At 40.1% G+C, this 24,007-nt stretch overlaps 1 protein-coding gene across 1 annotated transcript; it reads right to left on the bottom strand.

The window, feature by feature from the left end:
• Positions 1-13,913: 13,913 nt before the first annotated feature.
• On the bottom strand, positions 13,914-21,723 carry NXNL2 (nucleoredoxin like 2). The gene is made up of 2 exons (XM_035569217.2): positions 21,353-21,723; positions 13,914-14,550 (listed from the first exon to the last, which is right to left on the bottom strand). The coding sequence occupies exons 1-2, from the start codon at positions 21,652-21,654 to the stop codon at positions 14,382-14,384; spliced, it is 471 nt and encodes a 156-aa protein (XP_035425110.1). The 5' UTR covers positions 21,655-21,723; the 3' UTR covers positions 13,914-14,381.
• Between the last annotated feature and the right edge of the window lie 2,284 nt (positions 21,724-24,007).

Below are 24,007 nucleotides of genomic sequence, written 5' to 3'. Positions count from 1 at the left end.
ATTTTTATTTTTTTTTCTCCTTGATGTTAGGGTTTTAAAATATGCAGCATGTCTGTTCCGAGTTAAGCAAACTGTTGTGGGAGCTTCACCAATTGTAAGACTAAATACTCCCCCCCAGAATGTGCCTACAGTTTGCTTTCCAAACAGCTGTGTCAAAACAAAAGGCCTGGAGCCAGGAAGCCCTGATGCCTAACCCTGGAGGTGACACAGACTGTCTTGGGTAAGCTGTGTAGGCTCGATCCTGGAAGATATTAAATGCCTCCTGTAAGACAGAGAGATGTGTGCCTGGCATGGATTTCTGCTGAGGCGTCTCTTCTGGAACACCCTTTATCTTCGCTGCTGCTGTGGTGAGGAGAGAATCATGAAGAGGAGCTGGATGTTGCAATACTGCGGTGATGTGCTGAAGTGTGAGGTGGCAAAATAAAATGGTAGCCCTGGCATGGATTCTGTTAGCTTGTCCTCTCTGCACGTAGAATCCTAGAATCACAGAATGGCTCTGGTTGGAAAGGATCTTAAAGACCATCTCATTCCAACCCCCCTGCCATGGGCAGGGGCACCTCCCACTAGGACCAGGTTGCTCAAAGCCCCATCCAGCCTGGACTGGAACAGGCTAAGAGTGAAATATAAGCTTATAATATAAGAGTGAAATAAAGGCTAAGAGAAGAAAAACTACCTGTAAAAACTTTAAAGAGGTGGGTATACATCATGGAAGGACTAGGCACTGGCTAACACGTCTTGGGATCAACTAGGCAAATACAGATTGCTAACTGTTAGGTGGGAAGATCTCTTATAGATTAAATAACCCAAGGTTAGTGTAAAGGGTAGCTTATGTAAGTGTGCATCAGTGCACTGATGCATGTTACCAGAACACTGAACAGTAATTATCACCTTCCCCTCCTCACCCTCTCCCACCCCACACTCTCCACCACTCACAGATACTCACAGAGATCATGTTCCTTTAACATGTTTGATAGTTATGTTACTTAAGGATAGCAGGCCAGCACTAGAGTCTGAAGATGCCTACCTGCCGAATATAAATTCAGAAAACACCTTACAAGATTCCAGGAGAGCACACGTTTGAGACTCAAGTAACAAAAAAGAACTTTGGGGTTTACATGACCCATTACCAGTGAATGGTCCCCTGGTTATTAATGTTTCAGCACCTTTGCCAACAAATAGCCTTCTGGTTATTGATGATTCTTAAGCATACTGTTAAGTAGATCTACTTAGGTAAGAGCAGCTCTGTGAACGGCGTATGATGATATCAGTGAAAGGGGTAACGTGCCGGATGGCAAGCACTGGAAGTTTTCTGCTACTCAGGAATTGAATGTAAGGATGACATTGCCCTCTCGTGGGTAATCGCTGAAATGGAAAACGGCAAGCTCCAGTCCTAATGCTGGCCTGGTCGAATTAATACTGGAAGTCTCACTACAGCCTCCGGAAAGCACATTTCATGTGCTCCGGTCATTGAGTTGAGAAATCCTCATGTGCTGCAGGATCAGGACTTGGTCGTGGCTAGAAAACTCAGTGTGCTGTCTAGGAGTAAACCTGTGAGGCTATGATCCAGGAACCAGATACCTGTAAGTGCCAGATACTTGAGCTCAAGACTCTCTTTGCTGGAGGAAGACAGGGAAAAACATCACGTTTTAGTGTTTTAGCCTAGGAACTAAGACACAGAACTAGGCCTGTGAGAGCCAAATCTGACTAGGACTGTTGTGCTTTCAGATCACCCTTTCTTTTCTTTTAACAAGTGTTTAGACTAAGTAGTTCAGATCACGTCTCCTGAGAGAGAAGTTCCCACAGTATAGTGTGGAGAGATGCAGGAGAGATGGGATTCATTTGAGATGTAAATTTTTCACAGACTGTACTGAAAGTCCATTGTATAGAGGTAGAGATTGGCCCACCATGGCTGCCATATTACTTATTAATATTATTAATTTAAAGTATTACTATATTATTCTCTTCTCAACTCAAGAATATTCCCAGCGCTGTTAACCACCGTGACAGCAGCAGTAAACCACCACAGCAAAAATACATAGGAATACACTAAACCAGCAATGTTTTGGTTTTAAAATTATTTATCTCCCATTCTGCTTTGATGTATATGTGTGTGTATTTATGTGTATTTATATATATGTGTGTGTGTGTATGTGTATATATAAATGAATGATGTATATATGAATGTTGGTAGGAACTGCAGCCACTAAGTAAAACCTTTACCTATGAAGTCCTTACTCAGACTGTCTCAATTTCAATGTACTTGGAATGGAGGCAAAATAGAGAATGAGCAAGCAATGTCTTGCTCAGAGAACAAGCGGTGCTTTGAAGATCCAGCTGGCTGCTGGAAAGGTAGATGGGAGATAAAAGGACTATCTAACAGACCAATGCACACAAAAAGAAGCCATGTTCATATAGCAAGTCTTTCAGACTAATACAATTGAGGAGACAGCAACCACTTCCAAATAATAGCTACTTTTATTGTGTTGGATATTGTGCCTCCCACTGGAGCTGTGCGTCCTTGGCCCCCTCGCTGCAGCATGGCACCGCAGGGCTTGTGGAGGCAGCCTGGCCTCATCCCCATCACTTCTGGGCCCTCCTGTAACACACAGCCCCCTGCCTCTTCAGCTCTGATCCCTTGTCCTGACACCAGTGGTGCATCCCAGATCAGAACCATATGGTTGCAAGACCAAAACTCAGTTTCTCCCATCGTGGATCATCTCATCCCTTTGTAGTGTCTCCCTAAGTTCTTCATCCTGAGCAGCCAGCCTTACGCTCTTTGCCCATCTCTCCCCAAGCCCTCTGTTCAGCAGCCAGGCCCCAGATGCTTGGTTCTTCCTGCTCTGCTGGATTTGCTCCTGCTGCTCCTGCTTCCACACAGCAGTGCTGGCTCCTGCTTTCACAGAGATAAAAACCACAGGCACGAGCTGCTTCTACCAAAAGTCTGCCTGGGCAAGACTGAGAGTATGCATCCTGGAAAAAAATGTGTGCCTGTCTCTTTGAAACAAAGTTAGAAGGTACCTGTGGGGTCTCTGCATCTTTCCTCCATTAACTCTGGTGTCATGTGTGTGCTTGGAACTGTATCAGTTTTCTTAGAGTAAATATTCTCTCCTTCCTCACTTTTTTTTTTTTTTCCCCTAAGGTAAGCATACCTTTGGTGCTGTGGGTTCATTTAAACGACATGTCTTGCTATCATGTTTTTTGTTCATACTTTTCACAAGAGAAAGACACAGATTCATGAAGACACAAACTTGTTTAGCAATTGCAGCTACAGGCATTTTGACTATGTTATATTTTTTCTTATCCACAGCAAAATGTGGTGTTTTCCAAATATTTTAACCCAGGAGAGCATAACTTTTCACACTCCCTTACTAACAACTTTGTAATGGAAAGCTTTATCAAAGCAATACAGTTTTGTGGATCACCTATAGATTATTTACCATAATTCTGCAGTGAGTCCACAGGCATAGTTTGGTAACTACTGGCTTAGGAAGTAAATCCCACCACAGTTTGTGTTCAGGTCCTGACATTGCCACAGATTTCATGGGGAACCTTTCCAGACAGTTTTATTATACTTTATTTTCCCCATCAGTAAAATGAATACAGATTGTATCAGCTGCTTCCCAGGACTGTTTGGATGACTGGTGTTTTGATGATGGTGAAATCTGGATGGATGTGACTAGACATGCACAAAATGTTGGCGCCATTTTACCATCAAATGAGACCTGTAGTTTAGGGTTAGTGTTTAGCAGACTTCAAGAAAAAGCAGATTTAGAAATAAAAATAGCCAAAGACTAAATGTCAAAAATCATTCATAATTTCTTGTTGAATTATGTGTTTGAGAAAACAAAGATCAAGGTTAACAGTCACAGAAAATAGGCAGATTTATCTACAAAAGAAGACAATGAAAACAAATTGAAAGAGCCACGCAGAAAAAAAATACAAATCAGCAGCCTTCGGCTGCTGCCTTGCATTCATTGGATCTGGCTAATGGAACAATTTGGCACAATGTTTAAAAAAAATAATGCTTTAGCCACTAAATAATGTTCATTATTTTGTTGCTAAGAACAACTTTTAAGCCATTATTTCCCTGGTTAGTTTACAGCTTTGCAGCTTCTAGTGTTTGGATGGAAAGATTTCTCTACTAAACAAAGCTAAAAAAAAAAAAAAAGTTGCATTTTTTCTCATGAAAAGATCTTTTTTTTCTTAGAGAACAAATCATGTTTAACTGAAGGCTAAGAACAGAACTGTAAAAATCTGCCCCAGAATCTGCTATTTTTCTTGTGCTTACTAGTTTCCATTTGTGAATCCATTTGCTAGTTTCATAGTTAGAACAATCCTCTACTATCCACTTCGCTATTACGAGTCCTAAGAGAAAAAAAAAAACATTCTGCTTTTCATCAATGTTCCTTCCATCGATTTGCTTTTGCTATTATTATGGTCTATAGCAGCCCAGCTGAATTTCCACTTAGTGCAAGTAATGCAAGAGCACACTGCTGGTCCACATTCAGAATATACAAGGACAGTAATCATTATTTCTGAGCATGCTGATAAAAATGCTTGAACTTGGACACTTTAAGTGGAGAATAATAGTTACTTTGTTATATAATGGGAGCTGCTACACATTTTATTTTTCTCTAAAATTATGGTTAATGTTTATGTAAATTCTGGAGATATTCATTGGGGGTAAAGAGAGAAAACAGTGTCACCACAAATCAGTGTCATAACTGTGGTGATGTCAGCGCAAGGAGGGAAAGATAAATATCATTGTTATGCTGAAGATAATCCTTACATTGTTTTAAACCCACTTAAATCTGCTTTTCAGCATTAAATTTAAGTTAAGGAGGCAATCGACTCTGCTCTTGCATACAGGAGAATTTCTCTTCAAGAATCTGGCTGGTTTCGCATGTGTGCCTTCCAAATAGTTGATGAATCTATCATTTAGCTGTTATTTTTATCGTAGTATACCTCAATACTCTCACCTAGCTGAGACAGCATGGTGCTGAGTTAACTTCCTCAGTGCTGTGAATAGTGCCAGACATGCACGCAACTAATAAGGTAATATCTCACTATCTGAACTAGGGAGAAAGAAGGTGAGAAAAAAAAAAAAAAAAAAGATTAACTGCTAAATTCATTTTAAATGGAAGCACTGTTTCACAGTTGCTTTTATTTTACACACAGCAACAGAGCTCCTGCTGTGATAAACTAGAAGGCTGAGAAGCCACTGGAAGTATTCTCCCATGGATCAGACCTTGGAGGGCATCTCAGTTCAGAAACTCTTAACTGTTATTCAGAGAAAGAAAGAAAGAATGACAACCAATTTTATTGGAGCAATTTGAAATCAGATTTAAGAGAATCAAAGAAATTTTGACCTTTATGCAATCACTCACAGAAAAATGTAAAACATTTCTTTCAATAAGTGATATTTTATCCTGGGCAATTTCTCATGAGTGAAAAAGGTTTTATGTTTCAAAGCTGTTAAAAATCCAGTGGTATAGTTTTATTGCCTTTTTAAAATCTCAGAAGGCCATAATGAGGTGCAAGTTTGATGAGTCCATATTCTCCATGACCTACAGTGACACTGTTTGTGATGATAGCCTTACCTTCTCAGGATCATTCTGCTTCAGAGGGCAGACTGAGGTTCATGTCTTAGAAAATTTTTGATGTGTCTTTTCAGTGCAATAGACTATCAAGAAACAGTTTAATTTTTCCAGACAAACAAGAAGATAGAGGGCTTTTTAATGTGGTGAAAGTTAGGAGTAAAAACCAGTAGTGATTAATTACTGATAAAAAAAAAAAAGTGTGAACATGAATATATCACTAAATCAGCATGACTGGCTGCTCATGTCTTGGACAGGCACATGCTTTGTTGGGTTAAAGGCTGGCTGGGTGGTGGGGCCCAAAGTGTTGTGGTGAATGGAGATAAATCCAGCTGGAGGCTGGTCACTAGTGGTATCCCCCAGGGCTCAGTGTTGGGGCCAGTTCTCTTCAATATCTTCATCAATTACCCGGACAAGTGGACTGTGTGCACCAAGAGTAAGTTTGCAGATGATACCAAGGTAGTTGCAAACATTGATCTGCTTGAGGGTAGGAGGGCTCTAGATAGGCTGAGGCCAACTGTCTGAGGTTCAGCAAGGCTCAGCGCTGGGTCCTGCACTTGGGACACAACAACCCCATGCAGCGCTACAGGCTGGGGGAAGAGTGGCTGGAGAGCTGTCCAGTGGAAAAGGACCTGGGGGTATTGGTGGACAGACGTTTGAATGTGATCCAGCAGTGTGCTCAGGTGGCCAAGGCCAACAGCACCCTGGCTTGTATCAGAAACAGCGTGGCCAGCAGGGCCAGGGAAGTGATTTTCCCCCTGTACTCAGCTCTGGTGAGGCCGCACCTCGAGTACTGTGTTCAGTTTTGGGCCTCTCATTACAAGAAGGACATTGAGGTGCTGGAGCCTGTCCAAAGAAGGGCAAGAAAACTGGTGAGGGATCTGGAGCACAAGTCTGATGAGGAGTGGCTGAGGGAGCTGGGGTTGTTTAGCCTGGAGAAAAGAAGGCTCAGGAGAGACTTTCATGTACTTTACACTTACCTTAAAGGAGGTTGTAGTGAGATGAGGCTCTTCTCCGAAGCACCAAGTGACAAGACGAGTAAATGGCCTTAAGTTGTGCCATGGGAGGTTTAAGTTGGATATTAGGAAAAAATTCTTCACTGAAAGGGTTGTGAAGAATTGGAACAGGATGCCCAGAAGTAGTTGAGTCACCATTACATTCTGTGATGTATTTTTTGGTGTTGTTGTAATTAAATGGTTTGTTACATACCCTCCTACTTTGGGTAACTAATACAAATGAGAAATGCCTTCTTGTCTGATTAAGAGTTCTCTGTAGTTTGCCCAGATAGGTGTCCAGATGGGTCTTGAATATCTCCAGACTCCACAACCTCCCTGGGCAGCCTGTTACAGTGTTCCGTCACCCTCACTGTGAAGAAGAAAATATATCAAATTATATATAAAAAGATATCAAATTATATAAACCACAATTCTGCATGCATAAAGCAGACACACACACATAGACCATCAATTTCAAATTTATTTTTCTGGCTTAAATTTCTGACCAACTCAAAACAAACAAACAAACTAAAAAATAACTGTTTTATTTATAACAAACGTGGTAAAATACACCTAATTTAAACAAAACAAGCAAGCCTGTTAGGTTTTCTATTACTAATGTATAGAAATGTGGGAGCTGGTGTAATTTAGTGTAAATGATAAATAGAAGAGTGATAAAAATGGATAATGAGAACTGGAGAAATACATGGAAAAGTGAAGGTTATGTGCTGAAAACCAGCAGGTAACCACTGTTCCAGGGATAACACCTGCATTAAGCTGAACTCTCCTTGTATTTAGTGTAGTGTGACACCTGGTGAGATTGAAATATCCATTCTCACAAGTCCTCAGGAACTGTGAATCTCTTTTTGAAGTAAACCATTAAGGATTTAGAAGCAGTCTGAACTCTGAAAGCAGGTCAAGAGATAGGACTTCACAACGTGGGCACAGAACAGGGCAGGGAGAGAAGGTTATAATGCAGTTTGCCACCTTTTCCTTCTCTCACCTTGCAAAGCAAAGGACCAAGCTTGTCTCCTGCTGTTGGATCTCCACATTGGTGACTGAAATTACTTGCTGACTACATTTTGTCAATGAGTACAGCTGGGATTATCCAGACTGCACACAATTGTCCCATCAAGTTCTTTCCTTTAAGCTCTAGCAGATCAAATACTTTCAACATAGCACCTAGTGCCCTCAGAGCTTCTGCTGCATTTTGTTTTGGCATGCAACAATTACATAAGAACATTCTAGGGTGGGATTGAAAACAAATAACTCAAACCCATTGTCTTCTTTCAAAGGATAAGTGTGCCAACTCTTTTCAAACAAATCTGTTAAACAAATTATAAAGGGTGGCTTGTTTGATGAGAAAGAAGCATCCTACCTGGATTTCCAGGCTGCAATTCTCTGGTTTTTCCAAAGGTGAACAGAGCAGACAATTGAAGAACAGAACACAAATTGTTAAGAAGTTAATTGTTAAGTCTAAGCTCTTATACTTTTGTGCATCACTACACAAAATAGGCTGTGAACAGTCTACTTTGCAGGTCCATGTCAGGCAGAAGCGGGTCTTTTCTTCAGCTGTACTAGAGAACAGAGAGCAACAGATTTTCAGCCCTCCATGAATACTAAGCAGTACTAGGGTTTATATAAATTTATAGCAGACAAAAACTGCTCTGCAAAGGGGCCTGACATGGCAGAGCAGCATCTGTGTGGAAAGAAACTTAGGTCCAGTTGGTGTACTGGTTCCACCCCAATAGCTCAGTTCCCACAGCCATACAACCTCCACCTACCTCCATGCAGCTCCTTCCAGCTCTTGCTCACAATGCTGCTGTGCCCTTGACCCAGTTTAAAGCATGTAGAGGCCTGCTCCCATGCCAGAAAATTGTTTGGTTTGGGGCATTTGCTAGGAGATGCAGTTTCTTTCATAACTGTAGTTAGAACTACTTGTACATCAAACAGTTCTTCTTTCTGTACGTGGGATGCTTGTGCCTTGGTCTCTGCATGTGCTCTCTCCTCCTTCTGCACCACACACAGTAAAATCCTCCACATATATTCAAATTCTTGTGTGAGCTTAAATGTGCAATTGTTTACACTTTAAAACAGTTACCACTTGGAAAAGGCAATGTCTGCTCTTCTAGATGAGTGTGACAATGTGTCAACTTCAAATCTAAACTGAGACACTATTAACATGAACACTAAGCAGGTGATAGTTGTTAATTAAGGGTTTTAGCAAAAGCAGTGCTCTTCATAAGCACAGACTAGCTGCATCGCTGAATAACTGAGTATGGAACCAGGGTTACAGAGGATGTGTGTGTTAGCATAGATAAGCAAACAAGGACTGGGACACCAGGATACAATCAAGAACTCAAATCATTCTCTTTGCCTGCCCTTCCAGTCTTTGTTCTGTTCACCATATAGGACTACATGTCATAGCTACCTTAGGAAGCCATAGGAAAAATACACCTAATTTTATATCATGGAATTCTGCTTTGGTGTAACTGACAATGATGCAGCTGCGCACCTTCAACGTACACATACTACACTGAGTCACAAAATGCACTGGCATTGTATCAACTTACCTGGAGTTCCACAGCAGCCTTCAAACATCTCAGTCTCTAGAGACAGCATTCATTGTTTTATTATATGTTATTCCAGGAGAAACTGTGAGCAGAGAGGCCTTGTTACTTGCACAACAGATTTAGAACCCCAAGTTACCTTTTGAGGCTCAGAAAATTGTTTTCAATCTCAAAATGAGAAATAAACATAATGAGTAGATGGCTGCAAAAATGAAATTTGACTCAAAATATTCTCTTTTATGTCCAGGCAGACAAGCTTATCTGTTAAATGAAAGACAGAACCTCAACCAGTCCTGCTAGTAACTTGGGTGCATTTCAAACCAAAATTCCCAAAGTACAGAACCTCACTAAACAGCCTCATTCAGATCCATTTATTTTTTTAAAATCACTTATTTTAATACCATTTTGATCCTAGAATAGTAATACTGGTAAATTCTATATTTACACAGGAATTGCACATTCACATTGTATGGATAAAAGTGTGAAAATTGTTTTCTTTGATGCCCTATACTTACATCTCAGATTATTAGTATGAGAAGATTAGCTACTGACTATGCAAAAAAATCCTTTATCAACCTATAGGATCTATTTACTTATCAACATCTTACAAATCTACGAAGGCACAATTGCAGTGTCAGCATGGCACAGATATTTTCAGGACAATACTTGTGTCTTGCTCACCACCTGCCTGTAGTACTTTATCTATTTGAATTGCCAGGACTCTTGTCTGGGACCCAGTGTTGCAGGAGTCTGAGAGCACTTTTGTGCTGAATTATTTCAACGTGTGGTTGAAGTATTTCTTTGGGATTGTACCACTGTGATTAATCATTATAACCACTGTTATTTGATAGAAACAGCATCTTCCATAGGAACTTCTTCAATGTACAGTGACAGACCTCAGAGAGTCATGAACTGTATTTAACTTGATTCAGGGAATGTTCAACGAAATTGATGAGGTAGAAGGCTTAAATACATCTCTGTTTGGGTTCGCTTATTTCTATGTCCATCTTCATAGAGCCTGACAGAACAAAATTTAGGGTTGCTCATTTATTACTATTACCAACACAAAGAACATGGAACTGCTAGAGCTGACTCTTATCAGCATCTGATCTTAATAAGCAAAATGAAAACATATATTAAAAAAGTATGTTTAATCTCTTAATATGTTCAAGAAATCATTGAAGTATTTGAAGAAATTCCCAAGGGGGCAGTAACTACTTTAAAATCATTATTCTTCAGCCCAAATTTCAAAATCCTGAAGATGTGACAAAAAACGTGTTAATTTCATTTTTCCTATTCCTAGAGAAAATGAAGGAGTTTTGATAACCATTACTATTTTCTTCCTAGGTATTTATCACGGTCCCATTGCATTCTGGCATAAGACTTGCAGTAGTTTTTGTTTTGTTTTTGCTTTTTTTAACCAGAGCTCCCAGAGGAACCATCTAGATAGGAGACCCAAAGGCTAAAATATGCAAGCCTGAATATTCCTTTCATTGCAAGTCATCCAAAAATTACAATCACATGAAAGAGTAAATGCATTTAAAACATGAAACGTACACATACACATATATTTCAGTGTGTTCCTTGGACACTGTCACTTTCACAGACCCTATCAGCATTATGTGAGGCAGCCTCCTACAAGCTGACAGAAGAGGGCAGAAAACTTTCTGCTGGCCTTGTCTTTGGAACTATCAGTGTGTTCTGTGTTCTATTGAACTATGCAAATTGTAAAAGTGACTAAGCTGTTCTATACTGTTTAATGTATCTTATTACAACTGTGCTCAGTAATAACAGTAGCCACAATATATGTTCTACCCAAGAGACAAAAACTAGAAGTGGGACATTGAATTTAGTACCATGTATCTGACTTCATGTGTATCAAAGACCTTTACTTTTGATTCCAAAACATAATTCCAGACCAATAAGAGATTGTTGGTGGACAAAGAATTTCAGAAGTCATTTGGAAGGAAGCACAACTGTCAGCCACAGGAAATCTCTCTACTAGGCAAAAATTGGCATACTGGTTATTTGGCAGACACACTGCAACCCTAGGTAAAGCACCATCAGCCAGAGCCAAAAAAATCCACTTCCTACTTAGTCAAAAACATGTGAACCTTGTTTTGGACATAAAATGTGAAAGAAAAATGCCAGGCTTCGTCCAAGTATTTTGTCAAAGTAATGTAAAATTAATGCACCCTTTGTAATGGTTACTTTGCTCTTATTCTTTTCCTAACAAAATATGCATTCAGGCTACTCCAGCTTTTAGCAGCTAGATCCAATGACAGACTATCAGAATTGCATTAACAGCTAAATAATATAGTATTTTAGCACAATTTAGAATGACCTGAATTTCTATAACTAGATAAATGAACTGCTTTTTGCTCTGTAATGCACAGAAAAATATTCTTGGCATTTTCTTCTTGGTTCAGTGTTCACTATTTTAACCACAAACTGATAGTGACTAGCTGTTGGAACTTAAGCGGACCATACTGCAATTAAATTTATTTAGTAATCATGAAGACAGAATTGAGTTATAACCTTCAGGTATGCCTGTGACACAGTTTTGAACTGAGAATAGATGTTAGACAAATGTGGTAGTTCTGTCTGGTTTCTATTCTTCCACAAGCCAGTTAGCAGCAGTAGTAGGGCAGGAGAGGTACTGCCAAACAGCATTCAAATGATAATACACTGTCAATGGCAACTATTTATTTTTTTAAAAAAGTTAGTGCCCTTTTCTGCAAACCACACAGACACATGGCTAAATTCCAGTGACCATTGCAGTGAGATGAATGCAGACTTAAATTGACCTAAAATCCCTTCATTAACTATTTCAGTTGCTGTTTTGAGGGTCCCTATGAAAGCTTAGGAAACTGTCCACAGACAGCATGATTTTGTGGTGTTTTTATTTTTTTTTTTTTTAACATCAGATGCTGATTTGATATTTTAACCGATAGTATTTACAGTTCAGGTTAATGTTGATACATTTAGTTCCAAATTGTCACATATCCAAAGTATTAGCAAACCTTTACTGTTATCCCACTGAGATCTGCCCCTCTAATTTCACATGGTGCTGCTAATAAGCAAGTATCCTCCACTACCCTATATTTTAATGTATATTTTTCTCAAATATACATTAATTTAGCACAAGGGAAAAAAATAATTCTGAGATTCCGAACACTGATGTGCAAACCCAGCCCTCAATGGGTGTCAAAACAGATATTTCATAATATATATTCTCACTTCATCATAAATTTCCTAGATGAATTTTAACTTATGTTACCGAATCAATGTGTCATAATTTAATGTGTCTTAATTATTCAAAGGACGTAATTCCATCTGAGCCTTAAAATCCTGCATTTTTCCATTTACATACATGCAGACAAACAATGAATTAATCTACCTTGGCCTAAGTGATGCCTTATATCTGTCAATAAGTTACAGTGGATGCTTTTGCCATGATTTTCCACATTCAGGCAACATTTGTAAAAGCTTTCAGAAATACTTTTACTATTCTTTTCTCAACTTTTGTTTGAAATGCATTTGCCATTAGCTAGTCCCAGAAGATCAGGTAGAGCCTGCATATTACTTTCACGGAAAATTCACTAGAGAGCTTGGCATTCATTAGAAGAGAACCTGAGAATTGTTTATACAGTTACACAGTGAAAATTAGAAGTTGCCTGCAGTATCCCCACAGTTGTCATTTAAAGAACAGTTATGAGATGCTCTGACTCACAACTCTCAAACATTTGCCACATCTAACATTTTTTATTTTAATAACTTCGTTTTTCTGGAGTACTTGCTTTTTGACTTCAGAGTACATGACCTCTTTTACATACATTTCCTTCCACACTGACACTCATCAGGGGAGAAATATTTTTCCTACATTGAAGGAAGATGACACAGTTACAGTAAAATCATCCACACAGCAATTTCAGGCCATCCTTGCTGAGATTCCTCATGGTCAGGCAAAAATTTCTCAGAAAAATAAAGAAACTTTATATATAAAATATATATATATATAAAAATCTATAAAAATAAAAAGAAACTGTATGAAACAGGCAAGCCACGGGCCTGGGCAATGGGAACAGAGAACATTGCAACAACAGAGAACATTGCAACAACACAGAGATGAAGTGGGAACACTTTAGGCATAGGCATGTAAAGAAGGAAGTATGCACAGAACACCTTTATGGGGAAAGGTATCAACCCCATTCTGGGGAATCAATAAATAGGTACATCTCTACTAATACATGCAGCATGGGAAACAAACAGGGCAAGTCAGAAGTCTGTGACGACATAGAGCTCTGACCTCCTTGGGATCGCAGGCGTGGTGGGACAGCTCACACAACTGGAGTGCTGCAATCAATGGATGCAGACTCTGGGAAGTGCAGGCTAGGACAGTGAGGAGGGGATACTGCACTTTGTGTGACAGCAGCTGGAGTTCACGGAGCTCTGCCTTGGTACTGTTCAGGAGCTAGTCAAGAGCTTACGGACCAAGACGAACAGGCAGACCAAAACAGGCACTCTAACAGTATATATCTGCTACACACCACCTGATCAGGAAGATGACGTTAACTTGAGAGATAACTTACCTTCCAGTGCCAAATTCAGAAATCCAGGGGTAAAGAGAACCCAGCAAGACTTATACAAATGCCCCCAAAAATAAAACCAGAGAAAGTATTTCATCAATACTGACAATTAACATGTCATTTTCAGATTAGGTTGTTAACAAAGATAAGGAGAACTTTAGATTTGTATACTTCACAAATGTTTATTAAAGCAAACAATTTAATTTGATTTTCTTGACAAAATGTGTTAATCCCCAGAAAAGATCACCAAGAAAAATAGGTTTGTGAATATAAGATTTTTACTGTACAGATTTTGCAAAATAAGTTATTTGCATAGATATTATAGTGCTTCTTTATTACTATCTAAATTACTATCTAAAATAGGCTATTCTCTTTAAGTTCTTCTGTATTATCAGGAATGCTTTGGTTCATACTGAATACAGTAGATAAAACAATACAAGTAATTGTAAAATAGGAATTGCGTTTTATAACTTAATGGAATAGCTAATCTTCAAGTTGAAAACAAATTTTGTTTTCAAACAAAGATAAATAATGCAGCCTCACCCTTCTTGTTCTGAAGATGACAATCATTTGAGAGCTCTACAAAGTTTTCCATGATTTCTTGCCTTGATTTCATCTCTCAACTTATATTTAGCTAGAAAAATTCTGAAAGATATCTGCACCCTCAAGCCAGTTCCGAAAACAGGATAGCCCTTTGTCTCTGATCTGTTTTCTTCCCTTGTCAGTAATGACTTCTCCGGTTTGTTTCACAATCACCAGTTTAGGAATTGCTGTTATGTTGTATTTCTTCTTCAGATCACTGAGAGAAAAAAAAGTTAAAAATAAAAGACATCATTAGGAGTCATTTTAGGAAAACTAGTCTCTCATGAAGGCTACTTGAGTTGGTACACATGGGAAAGCAGAAGGAACGAGAGTCTGGACTTTCTCAGAGCTTGAGGCACAGCACGGGGTAGTATGGAGAGGTGGACAAGGCTGCAATATCATTTACCCATCCAGAACTGTGAGTTTACATTGTGAGACTTAGCTGAGGGAGTTGCAGCAACCTTCCCATTACTGCTCTTCACTGCTGTTCATAGCCTCCAGAGGAGCAGAGACTGCCCCTCAGGGACCATAAAGAGGTCCAGGAAAGTGTGACATACCTTTCCACCTTGTTTTTGTTAGTCAGAATCAGGTGTCTTCCAGTCTCCTTTTGATGGATGGGAGGAAATACAAGAGAACAATCTCACTTAAATTAGAATTAGCTATTAGTCCAGTACAGATATGTTGAAGTGGGCCAACTCCATAAAGGTATTTCCTAAAGCCTTCATTAAAGCATGGTTTGTAATTTTTCACTGTAAAAAGAGATTATAGAAGTGTCTTAAATTCCTTCAGTGAAACAGGACTTCCATATAATGAAATATAAACAAAAGAAAAATTGGAAGAAGCGCACACAGAAGTTGTTCAAGAAAAAATAATTTCAACTCTTCCTCTCTCCATCACACAGACATTACTGATAGTGGCCATTTCTCAAAGTCAGGAGACAGAGAAATCCAGGTAAATTACAAGTAACTGCATTAAACAATTGTTTTCTAACAAAACAGTTAAAATACAGGTAAAAAGTTGAAAAGCCTAACAAATAGCAGTGTTCCATGGAAGAAATCAGGATCTATTCAAACAGTTGATGAGTAGGGAACCCAAGAAAAATCTGTGAGAAAAGACTTCTGAAGGATGGAAATTCAACAGGACAAAATTCAATACCGGAAGTAAAATAATACTTGGGAGGAAAAAGACAGAACACAAGACATCCGAAAAAAAAATACTTATGTCAGCAAGAATGACTATTAATCACACACCAGAGATGAAAATGCAGAAATAGCAGGCTATCAGCCACACGTCGTAAAACAGAATTCACTGACTGTTTATGTAGATGAGTTGAAAGAGATGAATAAGATGCAAACAAGAGGAACATGCAACAATAAGGGAGAATCGAGGAATACTACCTACTAAACCATTTCAGTTGATCATGACATATGTAACTGAAATGACAAGATGAAAGATTTTCAAGGAAAACAGTTTAACAGCAATGACAGCTTTTGTTTACTTCCCACAGGACAAAATAATGAGCAGAAAGAGAAAGACAATCTCTTCTACACAAGAAATTCACCTTAATGATGTTAATGGGATATGGAAGGAATGAATTTTGTCTACTTGTAAATTACTAGTTTCAGTAATAACAAAGGAAAATTTAGGACACAAGCCAGAAATAAAACAATATCGAGACTACAACTTAAAAAAAAAACACCACTAGCACTAATAATTTGTTGGCATTACTTTTATTTATTCATAACACAGCGAACTGAAAGAGGTTTGTGTTTATTGGCATCACAGGACAGAGCTCATGTTCTGTTTCACTGGACAACAAAAAAATCAGTTTGTTGTTGAGCGTGCTGCTGAAAGTAGGAGCCGTGAATGTTTTAAGGAACTCCAGAACCCATTCACAGCCCTGACTCCAAATCAGACAGAAAAGCAGAGATAGCATATTTGAAGTTTCTTCCCTTGCTTATGACAACACCGCAAAAACAAGTTATTTCCAAATACACAACACAGAAGAAACTACTACTTTCACACAGTGTCAAAATAAAAGGAAACTATTTGTTGGATACAAACAAACAGGCAGGGAAACATGTTCACACTGAAGGTCCTAAAGTCTGAACCACACCAGGGTGTTTTCCCATTGTTTTCAAATTAAGTGAGACAGTTTGAAGATTACCTGCTTCCTACCATAGCACACTCTCAACATGTGTATCCAGACGTTCAGATCAGAGACCCAGGAGTCAAACTATATAGATGCCATTGAATTTTTATTGTTCATTTTGGAAGGCACAAGTTCAAAAAAATGCCTTCCAGCACAACACCCTGAGAAGTGATATTTCACACTATTAGTGGTATGAATGCAAGAAAACATTTGTAGGCATTGTTAGAAATACTAGATGTTATGCATACAGACATTCTCTACATTTTCACTGAAACGAGGAGGAGTCTTAAAAATACAAAAAGCAAATCCTCAGTGAAATACAGGCCCAGACAAAACATTCCTGAAACACACATTTCCATCTTTATTTTTTCCAAGAGAAGGAAAATCCCCAGCAGGTGAAGGATACTGCTCTGCCAATAAGTTGGCAGAGCAATAATGCAAGAAATATTAAAGAAGAAACAATACTGTGGTCTAACAACAGGTTTGCTTGCTCAGACAGTTCTGAAATACAAGCAAACTACCAAGAATAACCACAGACTGTTCTGAAGTCTGCTAAAATGGGAGGAATAAACCAGTCTCAAGCAAGCTCATGTAGAAAGAATGTAAAAGGTCATCACCCCATACCACTGGTATGAGTAACAAGATGGAAGATGTGTCTTGTTGGTTCAGCAGACAATCAAATAGCTTGAGATGCCTAACATAATTGTAGCAGAGACAGAACAGTAGGAAACTGATGTTAATTTCCCATGGAGACTGGATGTAACTAATTATTTGCTTTGCTAATGGAATCAAATGCATATCCAGCTTACCCACCCCAGCACAGCCTCTTGTTTACACAGCTCTGGACTGAAGGCTGCTTGCATCAAACCAGACTGAAGCATGCACACAGATTTTGCTTATGTTTGTGCGCAGCTAGTTATAGGAATGGACCTGAAGAAGACCGAGGAACACATCTGCAGATAATACTTCTTCATCACCGTTAATATGGGTAGAGGTGTTTATGAAAGCTTCTTAAAACCTATTAAGATGACCCTCTCTCTCCTGTGGGGATCTCAGATGTTGTGACTCATCTGCACAGAGAACCATATGGGACATCCATGGGCTAACTCCAAAGACAATTTATGAAATCACTACCCGCAAGCAGAAACATCACGCACCAAAGGGAAACTCAATTTTCTTGCAGTAAAATAAAGCAATAATAACAACGTTTTCAAAGATCAGCTGCCAAGACATTCCCAGGTAAGCATAAAGGTATATACGGTGTATTTACTGACTAGGGAAACAAAACGACAATTCAGAGGAGGAAGCTATAAAAAAAGATAGCTAAGGAAGACTGAATGAGCAACCTTTGCTTAGTCACAGAGAATCTTTCAGTCAAATCCTTGAAAATGGCCCTGGCCACACAAGAGAGCAACCTTCATCTGCATATGAAATACAAGAAATGAGGACATGAAGATTATTCAGGCAAACTGGAAGCCACTTCAGTTGTTAGGCCTCTGATTCTTAGGAGAAGTGCCTACTGCTGGGCAGTGCTCACGTGGTCAAGGTCTTGTGTTTCTCACACTGCCCTGCCACTAAGGAGGCTGGTGGTGGGCAAGAGCATGGAAAAGGACACAGCTGACCCCAAATGACCGGACGGATGTCCTGTAGCATCATACTCAGCAATAACAGCTGGGAAAAAGAAGGAGGGACATTCAGATTTACAACATTTGTCATCTTCTTGGGTAAACGTTGTGTGTGATGGAGCCCTGCTTCCCTGGACATGGCTCAATATCCACCACAGGGAGTACTAAACGAATTCCTTATTATGAATTCCTTTGCTTGTGTATGTAGATGTGCTTCATCTTAAATTGCCTTTGTCCAAAACCACAAGTTTCCTCCACTCCCATTCTTTCTCCCAGCACACTGGGCTGAGTGACAAGGAGTGAGATTGAACATGCTGCCAGGAGTGAGACTGAACATGCTGCAACGTGATGCTTTGCTGATACCAAGCGTAACACAACATAGGTGAAATAATTTTATGTGACTGTTTAAGATCTACACATGAGGGTTTCTGAGAGATAGACAACATGGGGCAAAGTCATTATCAGGCTGTGAATATTAATAGTGTGTTCATACACTAGGGTAATGTGACATTTTGGCAACGTTTGAATTTTAACAGCTTTCACCTGGAACTGCTTTTGCTCAAAAGCGGTAGACATCTTGCTAATCTGCTTCTACAGTATACGCTGTAACCCACAGCTGTGTGTGTTCTCTTAGCAGCAAACTTTCTGCATTAAGTGCGATGTCACTGTTAAGTGACTAATAAGCATGCACATTGTAAGGATGTGATTCAGTTTTAGTGTCTGAAGAGATTTGGGATGACAGTCTGAATAGATAGATCAGGAAAAGGCTACAGCTCAGCTCCTCACAGATAGTTTCACCATCCTCAGCTACCTGCACAGCTGCCAATCCACACTCTCATCTAAAGCTTCTTAATATAAAACGTAAGCATACTTTTTCTTTTTTTTTTTTCTCCTGGAATCTTTCAGGATTCTAGTTTTCACTGAGGTATACAGCACCCATGTACCCAGTTAAATACCAGTCTACCTGACAGCCTGCAGATCTACCGGCATGCCACAGACACCTACCTACAGAGTATGACTGATTTCATAGCAGAGCTCAGTATAAACCCAGCAGTTTCCTCACATACCATCATGTAAACAGCAGTCCTCATTTACTAACATTAGTTGTTAACAAATGCTTCCTCCTTTTCCTCTTGCTCTCTACTGTTCCCATTCTCCTCCTATTGCTCATTTCTTTCAGATCATCTTTGTCCCCACTTCTGCAAGGATCAAAAGCTTGTGCCTGCAGCACCAGAAACAACATTAAAGCCACAAGCAGTCAAGACACCAAGAGCAGTATTTCCTGTTAGTCATGGCACAGATGATATGCAGCAGCAAAGATGCAGTCCCCACATCAGGGAAACTGGGGAAATTGTCAGAGCTGACAGCACAGGAGAGTCCTGAGATCCTGCTCTGAATTCAAATTTTTGCTTCTCTGCAGGTACATACACTTCATACACCACCTCACACTTCTAAGTAGGTATACACTTCATACACCACCTACTTCTAAGTAGGACAAAATTCATCCCCCATAAACTCCATGCCTCCAGGTATGAAATGTGTTTTAACCAAACTCAGGTTGGCTCTTTTGTCCCTACAAAGGACTTCAGTCTATGCTGCAGATGTATATCTTAAACACTGAAGTCACCAGCTAAACTATTTTAACTAATATACAAAGTGTTAAAATATCAAATTGTTACTAAGTTTAGAGTTGTGTTCTTAGAACCAAAGCATTTAGTCAGAATTGAAGTTTAACAAATATGCATCCATCTTGCCTAATGTCTGCAATGGTTCACTCTGCAGCCAGACTACCAACTAATTCAGACTAAGCTTCTTAAGCACCTCCATGTAGATCCGTATAGTAAAACACAATAAATCACTTCAAAATCATTGCTTTCTCATATCCCTCTATACTTTGTTCTTCCATGAGCCACTTCAAACACTATGATCGTGCGGCTGCCCTAACAGCACAAGCCACATTTCTGTAGATTAGTTTGGAGGTCATTACAGATTTCCACAGAAAAGCCGATTAGGTTACCACCATACCTGTGTTCCATGTGACCTGGGCAAGTCACAGCAGAGTCTGGAACAAAACCCTGATCCACAGAGCCTGAAGCTGTAATTGCATTCCCATGGCCTATGCCAAACAGCTCGCTGCATGCAACACTACAATGCCTTCAGGAAGTTTGCCTGAATTCTATTAGTATTAGTAGTTGCTAAATACAATTACTGCCTGGGGAGCATTTGGAGAACTATGAAAAAAAAGCTCTTTTTTAAAGTCTGTTTTTGAGTCAATGGAAATTGTCATTAAAAACAAAGACCTAGCACTAACTGGCTGCTGACATCCAGGAATGAGCCAAGGAAGGATGAAATAATTCCTGGCTTCAGGTTGTTTGCACTTGAGGTTCTCAAAGTGCACTGACCAAACAGTGTTAGTAAACTCACACCGATCTGAATGAGAAGCTAGGGAATATGATAGCTCTGTCCTGGGTAGCACGCAGATATGGGTCTGATGTTAAATGAACTCTTAGTTTACTGGAAGCACTAGAATTGTGTTCTTCATCAACTTTAACTACGTCTTCTAATTTTTTTTAATGCTTTAACAACCTAGTCCATGTTTAAAAGTGACCCTAACACCTTGACTTTGATGACAGCTGTAACAATGACTTCCACAGTCTACTCATACACTATTTAAAGGGGAAACATCCTTCAGCAGTATGGAATTCACTATTTCCTGATTTCACTGAAGAACACCTTGCTGTTCTTACATGACAAGATATGGACCACTTGTACCTTCTACTTCTATTACTCAATACATTCTTACAAACATAAAGCTATGATACATGGTTACACAAAAGCTACTGCTTTATATAGCCCAAAGCTAAAAACATGTATATTTTCAGCCTCCAATTACAGGCATTTCAGTGTCCCCAGATACCTTATCTGTGTCCCCACAGTGTGTCACAATCAATAAATACTTACTGAGAGGAACAAAATCGTATTTCTGACAAGAGTCGAAATGTATCTGTACCCTTGACTTTTATGATCAATTGGGCAATTCTTGGTGTTGTCCTCCACCCTGCTGCTCTAGCCCCTTCTCACCTCCACGTCCCAGGACCTCTCCACAGCATACTGCGCCCTCCCAGCTACGAGTTTTGTTTTTTTTTTAAGCTGGGTGGCTTTCCCAGCCGGCCACCGCCGGCTCTCCAGCTGGTTTCCGTTACCTACCACACGCCCGAGGCGGGCGGCGCCGCGGTACTCACTGCCTGTAGGGGTCGTGGAAGGGCAGCGCCAGCCAGTCGCCGTGCATGGCGCGCATGTAGCCCGCCATCTCCTCGGCGCTGTGGTCGGAGGAGACGAAGACGACCTCGAAGGGCGCAGGCGGCTGGCTCTCCTCCAGCAGCTCGGTGTAGAAGTCGCAGAGCACGGGGGTGAAGTCGCGGCAGGGCGCGCACCAGCCGGCCGAGAAGTACAAGCCCACCACCTTGTTCTGCAGCGCCTCCTCGGGGTCCACGCTGCGCCCGTCCCTGCCGACCAGCAGCCGCCCCGCGAACACGTCCACCATCTTAGACGACCCCCCAACCCCGCGGCCGCACCGCGCCGGGGAGCGGACCCCCTGCCGCCCCGCCGCTTTTATAGCTGCCCGCCGCTGACTGACAGAGAAGCTGGCCAATGGCCGCGCCGGGATGGGCGAAGCACCGCCCCGCCCCCCGCCGCGAGCCGCTGTTCGGGCGGTAACGGTCGGCGGGGCGGTGGGTGGCGCTGAGGTGGCGGAGGGTAGGTCACCGTGAGGGGCCCCAGGGCGAGGAGTTTGAACGAGGGCTGGCTTTTCACGTCTTTCTGTAAAGGCCAGGGCTTACAATTTACTGAAAATAATAAGTGTAAGCAATAATCCCTCCCGCACCAACGTCAGGGCTCATCAGCTTGCCCTGGGTTTCACTCTCTCTCCTGGGAAGGTCTCACCGGAAGGCTTTGGCAGCTTTTGTTGGATGTTTGACACTGGATTTTTCTCTAGCATGGAAAACGTTCTGAATTTTGCTTATGTAAGGAAGGGGCTGTCTGTTCTCTGTTCAAGCCGAGTAGAAAGTCACATTCTATTCCAGTGCATTTGACTTGTGTTTGGCTTGAATACTGCTTATCCACCAGATACTGTGATAGAAATTAATAAAAATAGCATTATATTGCAAGTGTGCAATCTCTCGTTTGCCTAAAGAAACTTGTAGGGAAAAAAAAAAAAAAGGTAATTAAGTCTTGGCTGTAGAAGACTTCTGAAGTTTAAAGGGATGTGACAGGGTGATATGATAAACACCTGGTATATTGTCTCATTTTCATTAATTACACATCTGATTAAAAGAGAGTATAACTTAAACTAGAAGTATAAATATTCCTCAAACCTCGTGCTGCTATTTACAATGGATACTTCAAGTATCTAAATATGGAGCCATCATATAAAATATTTCACGTTAAAACTGTGTATGTAAATGCTTTCTAGGCTGGTTGTTGCTCCTATTTTTCAGCTGCAGACCCTCAAAAATCTGTTGATTTTACTTTGGAAAAAGAGAGTTGTGACAGAAGTGTATTGTGATTTGAATACTGAATACTAGAATGGAACTAATGTTAATCATAACAAGTGTGTGGTTAGGTATATTGCAACTAAGTCCATGGTGAAACAATATCCCACTTCCACAGAAGTCTCCTGATCATCTACCATCTACTTACCGTATAGGATGCACTGTAAGAAGTGAAATACTGGAAGTCAAAATTCAAATCTAATTACAGGAATAAGCTGAGCACAGGTCCTCCCTGCCCCTTTTTTCCTGGATTTTCATGAAGTTTTGACTTCATCCGCCTTTTTGGTTAGCTACTCCCTCTTTCTGTCCTGAGTGAAAGAAACCAAGTATCTCTTTAAAAATTTGAGTTTGTCAGAGAAATCCTAAAGAAGCATCACAAAAATAACACAGCAATCTTATTTAAGGAGGCTTTATCAAAAGTCACTGCGTGGTTGGATCAATATGATTTAAGAGATGCATCCATCTGTCCTTTCTCTCACCTCTTTTTTATTAAAGGAGTCAAGGGTAATACCAATAAACTGCTAATGAAAAGGCTGCTTGCTTCTTATGCAAAAAAGTTCATGCATCTCTAAAAAGGCATAATCAGGAGTTTAGTTATTATTATTCTTTTACAAGAGACTTAAGTATATGCAAATTACTCCTTAGAATCAGGGCCTTTTAACTTATGACATAGTATCTGACTAATTTGTAGTCACTATTCTGGTATTTCACTGAAAAAAAAAAAAAGAATTGTGTGGGCATTTGGAAGGTGTTTTTGATTCATGTACAATATTTATCCATGTTCATGGATGGCTGAGTTATGCTGTTTTGTTTGGATTTGAAAACATATCCAAGTTTTGTTTTCAAAACAGAAGTGACATGTGAAACAAAGTAATCGTTGCACTTCTCCTATCTCCTATTGATTGTTTCTCCAAGTTTTGAACGCTGTTTTGTCCTGTTCTCCCTCAGACTTCCACCTGATGTCCAAAGTAGAAGAAAAAAGCCATTTTAAAAATTTGCCTCTGTTTTAAATAGCACAGAAGGGAAGTTCAGCTAACACAATCCTTCAGATTGCTCTACGGTCTGCCTTTGTGAGACTACCCATGAAAAAGGACGGAGTCAGAGCCTCTGGAGCCTGGAGAGTCACAGGAAAAACAAGTTCAGGCTTCCGTAGGTTTGTTGTTGGTATTCCTTCCAGTTTCTCCTTCAATCAGTGAGAACATTTTTCCTCAGTTAATTATGAACTGAAGCAATGACCCAAGGAACTTGCGACCATTCCACCTCCGCATGTTAGAAAGCCATTTAGCCAGAAACTGCACTGTTCCATGAGAAAAAGACTTATCAAGATTGCCTTCTAGGCCTCTGGGC

Source organism: Cygnus atratus, chromosome Z, assembly GCF_013377495.2.
Source record: "Cygnus atratus isolate AKBS03 ecotype Queensland, Australia chromosome Z, CAtr_DNAZoo_HiC_assembly, whole genome shotgun sequence".
Taxonomy (NCBI): domain Eukaryota; kingdom Metazoa; phylum Chordata; class Aves; order Anseriformes; family Anatidae; genus Cygnus; species Cygnus atratus.
Note: the sequence above shows the minus strand (reverse complement) of the source record. Positions and strands in the feature narration are given on the sequence as shown.

Excerpts from the sequence above, each read along its gene's own strand:
- NXNL2 (XM_035569217.2), bottom strand. The coding sequence starts at position 21,654 with ATGGTGGACGTGTTCGCGGGGCGGCTGCTGGTCGGCAGGGACGGGCGC. Across the intron at positions 14,551-21,352 it reads TTCCACGACCCCTACAGGCA|TGATCTGAAGAAGAAATACA; the intron begins GTGAGTACCGCG and ends TTTTTCTCTCAG.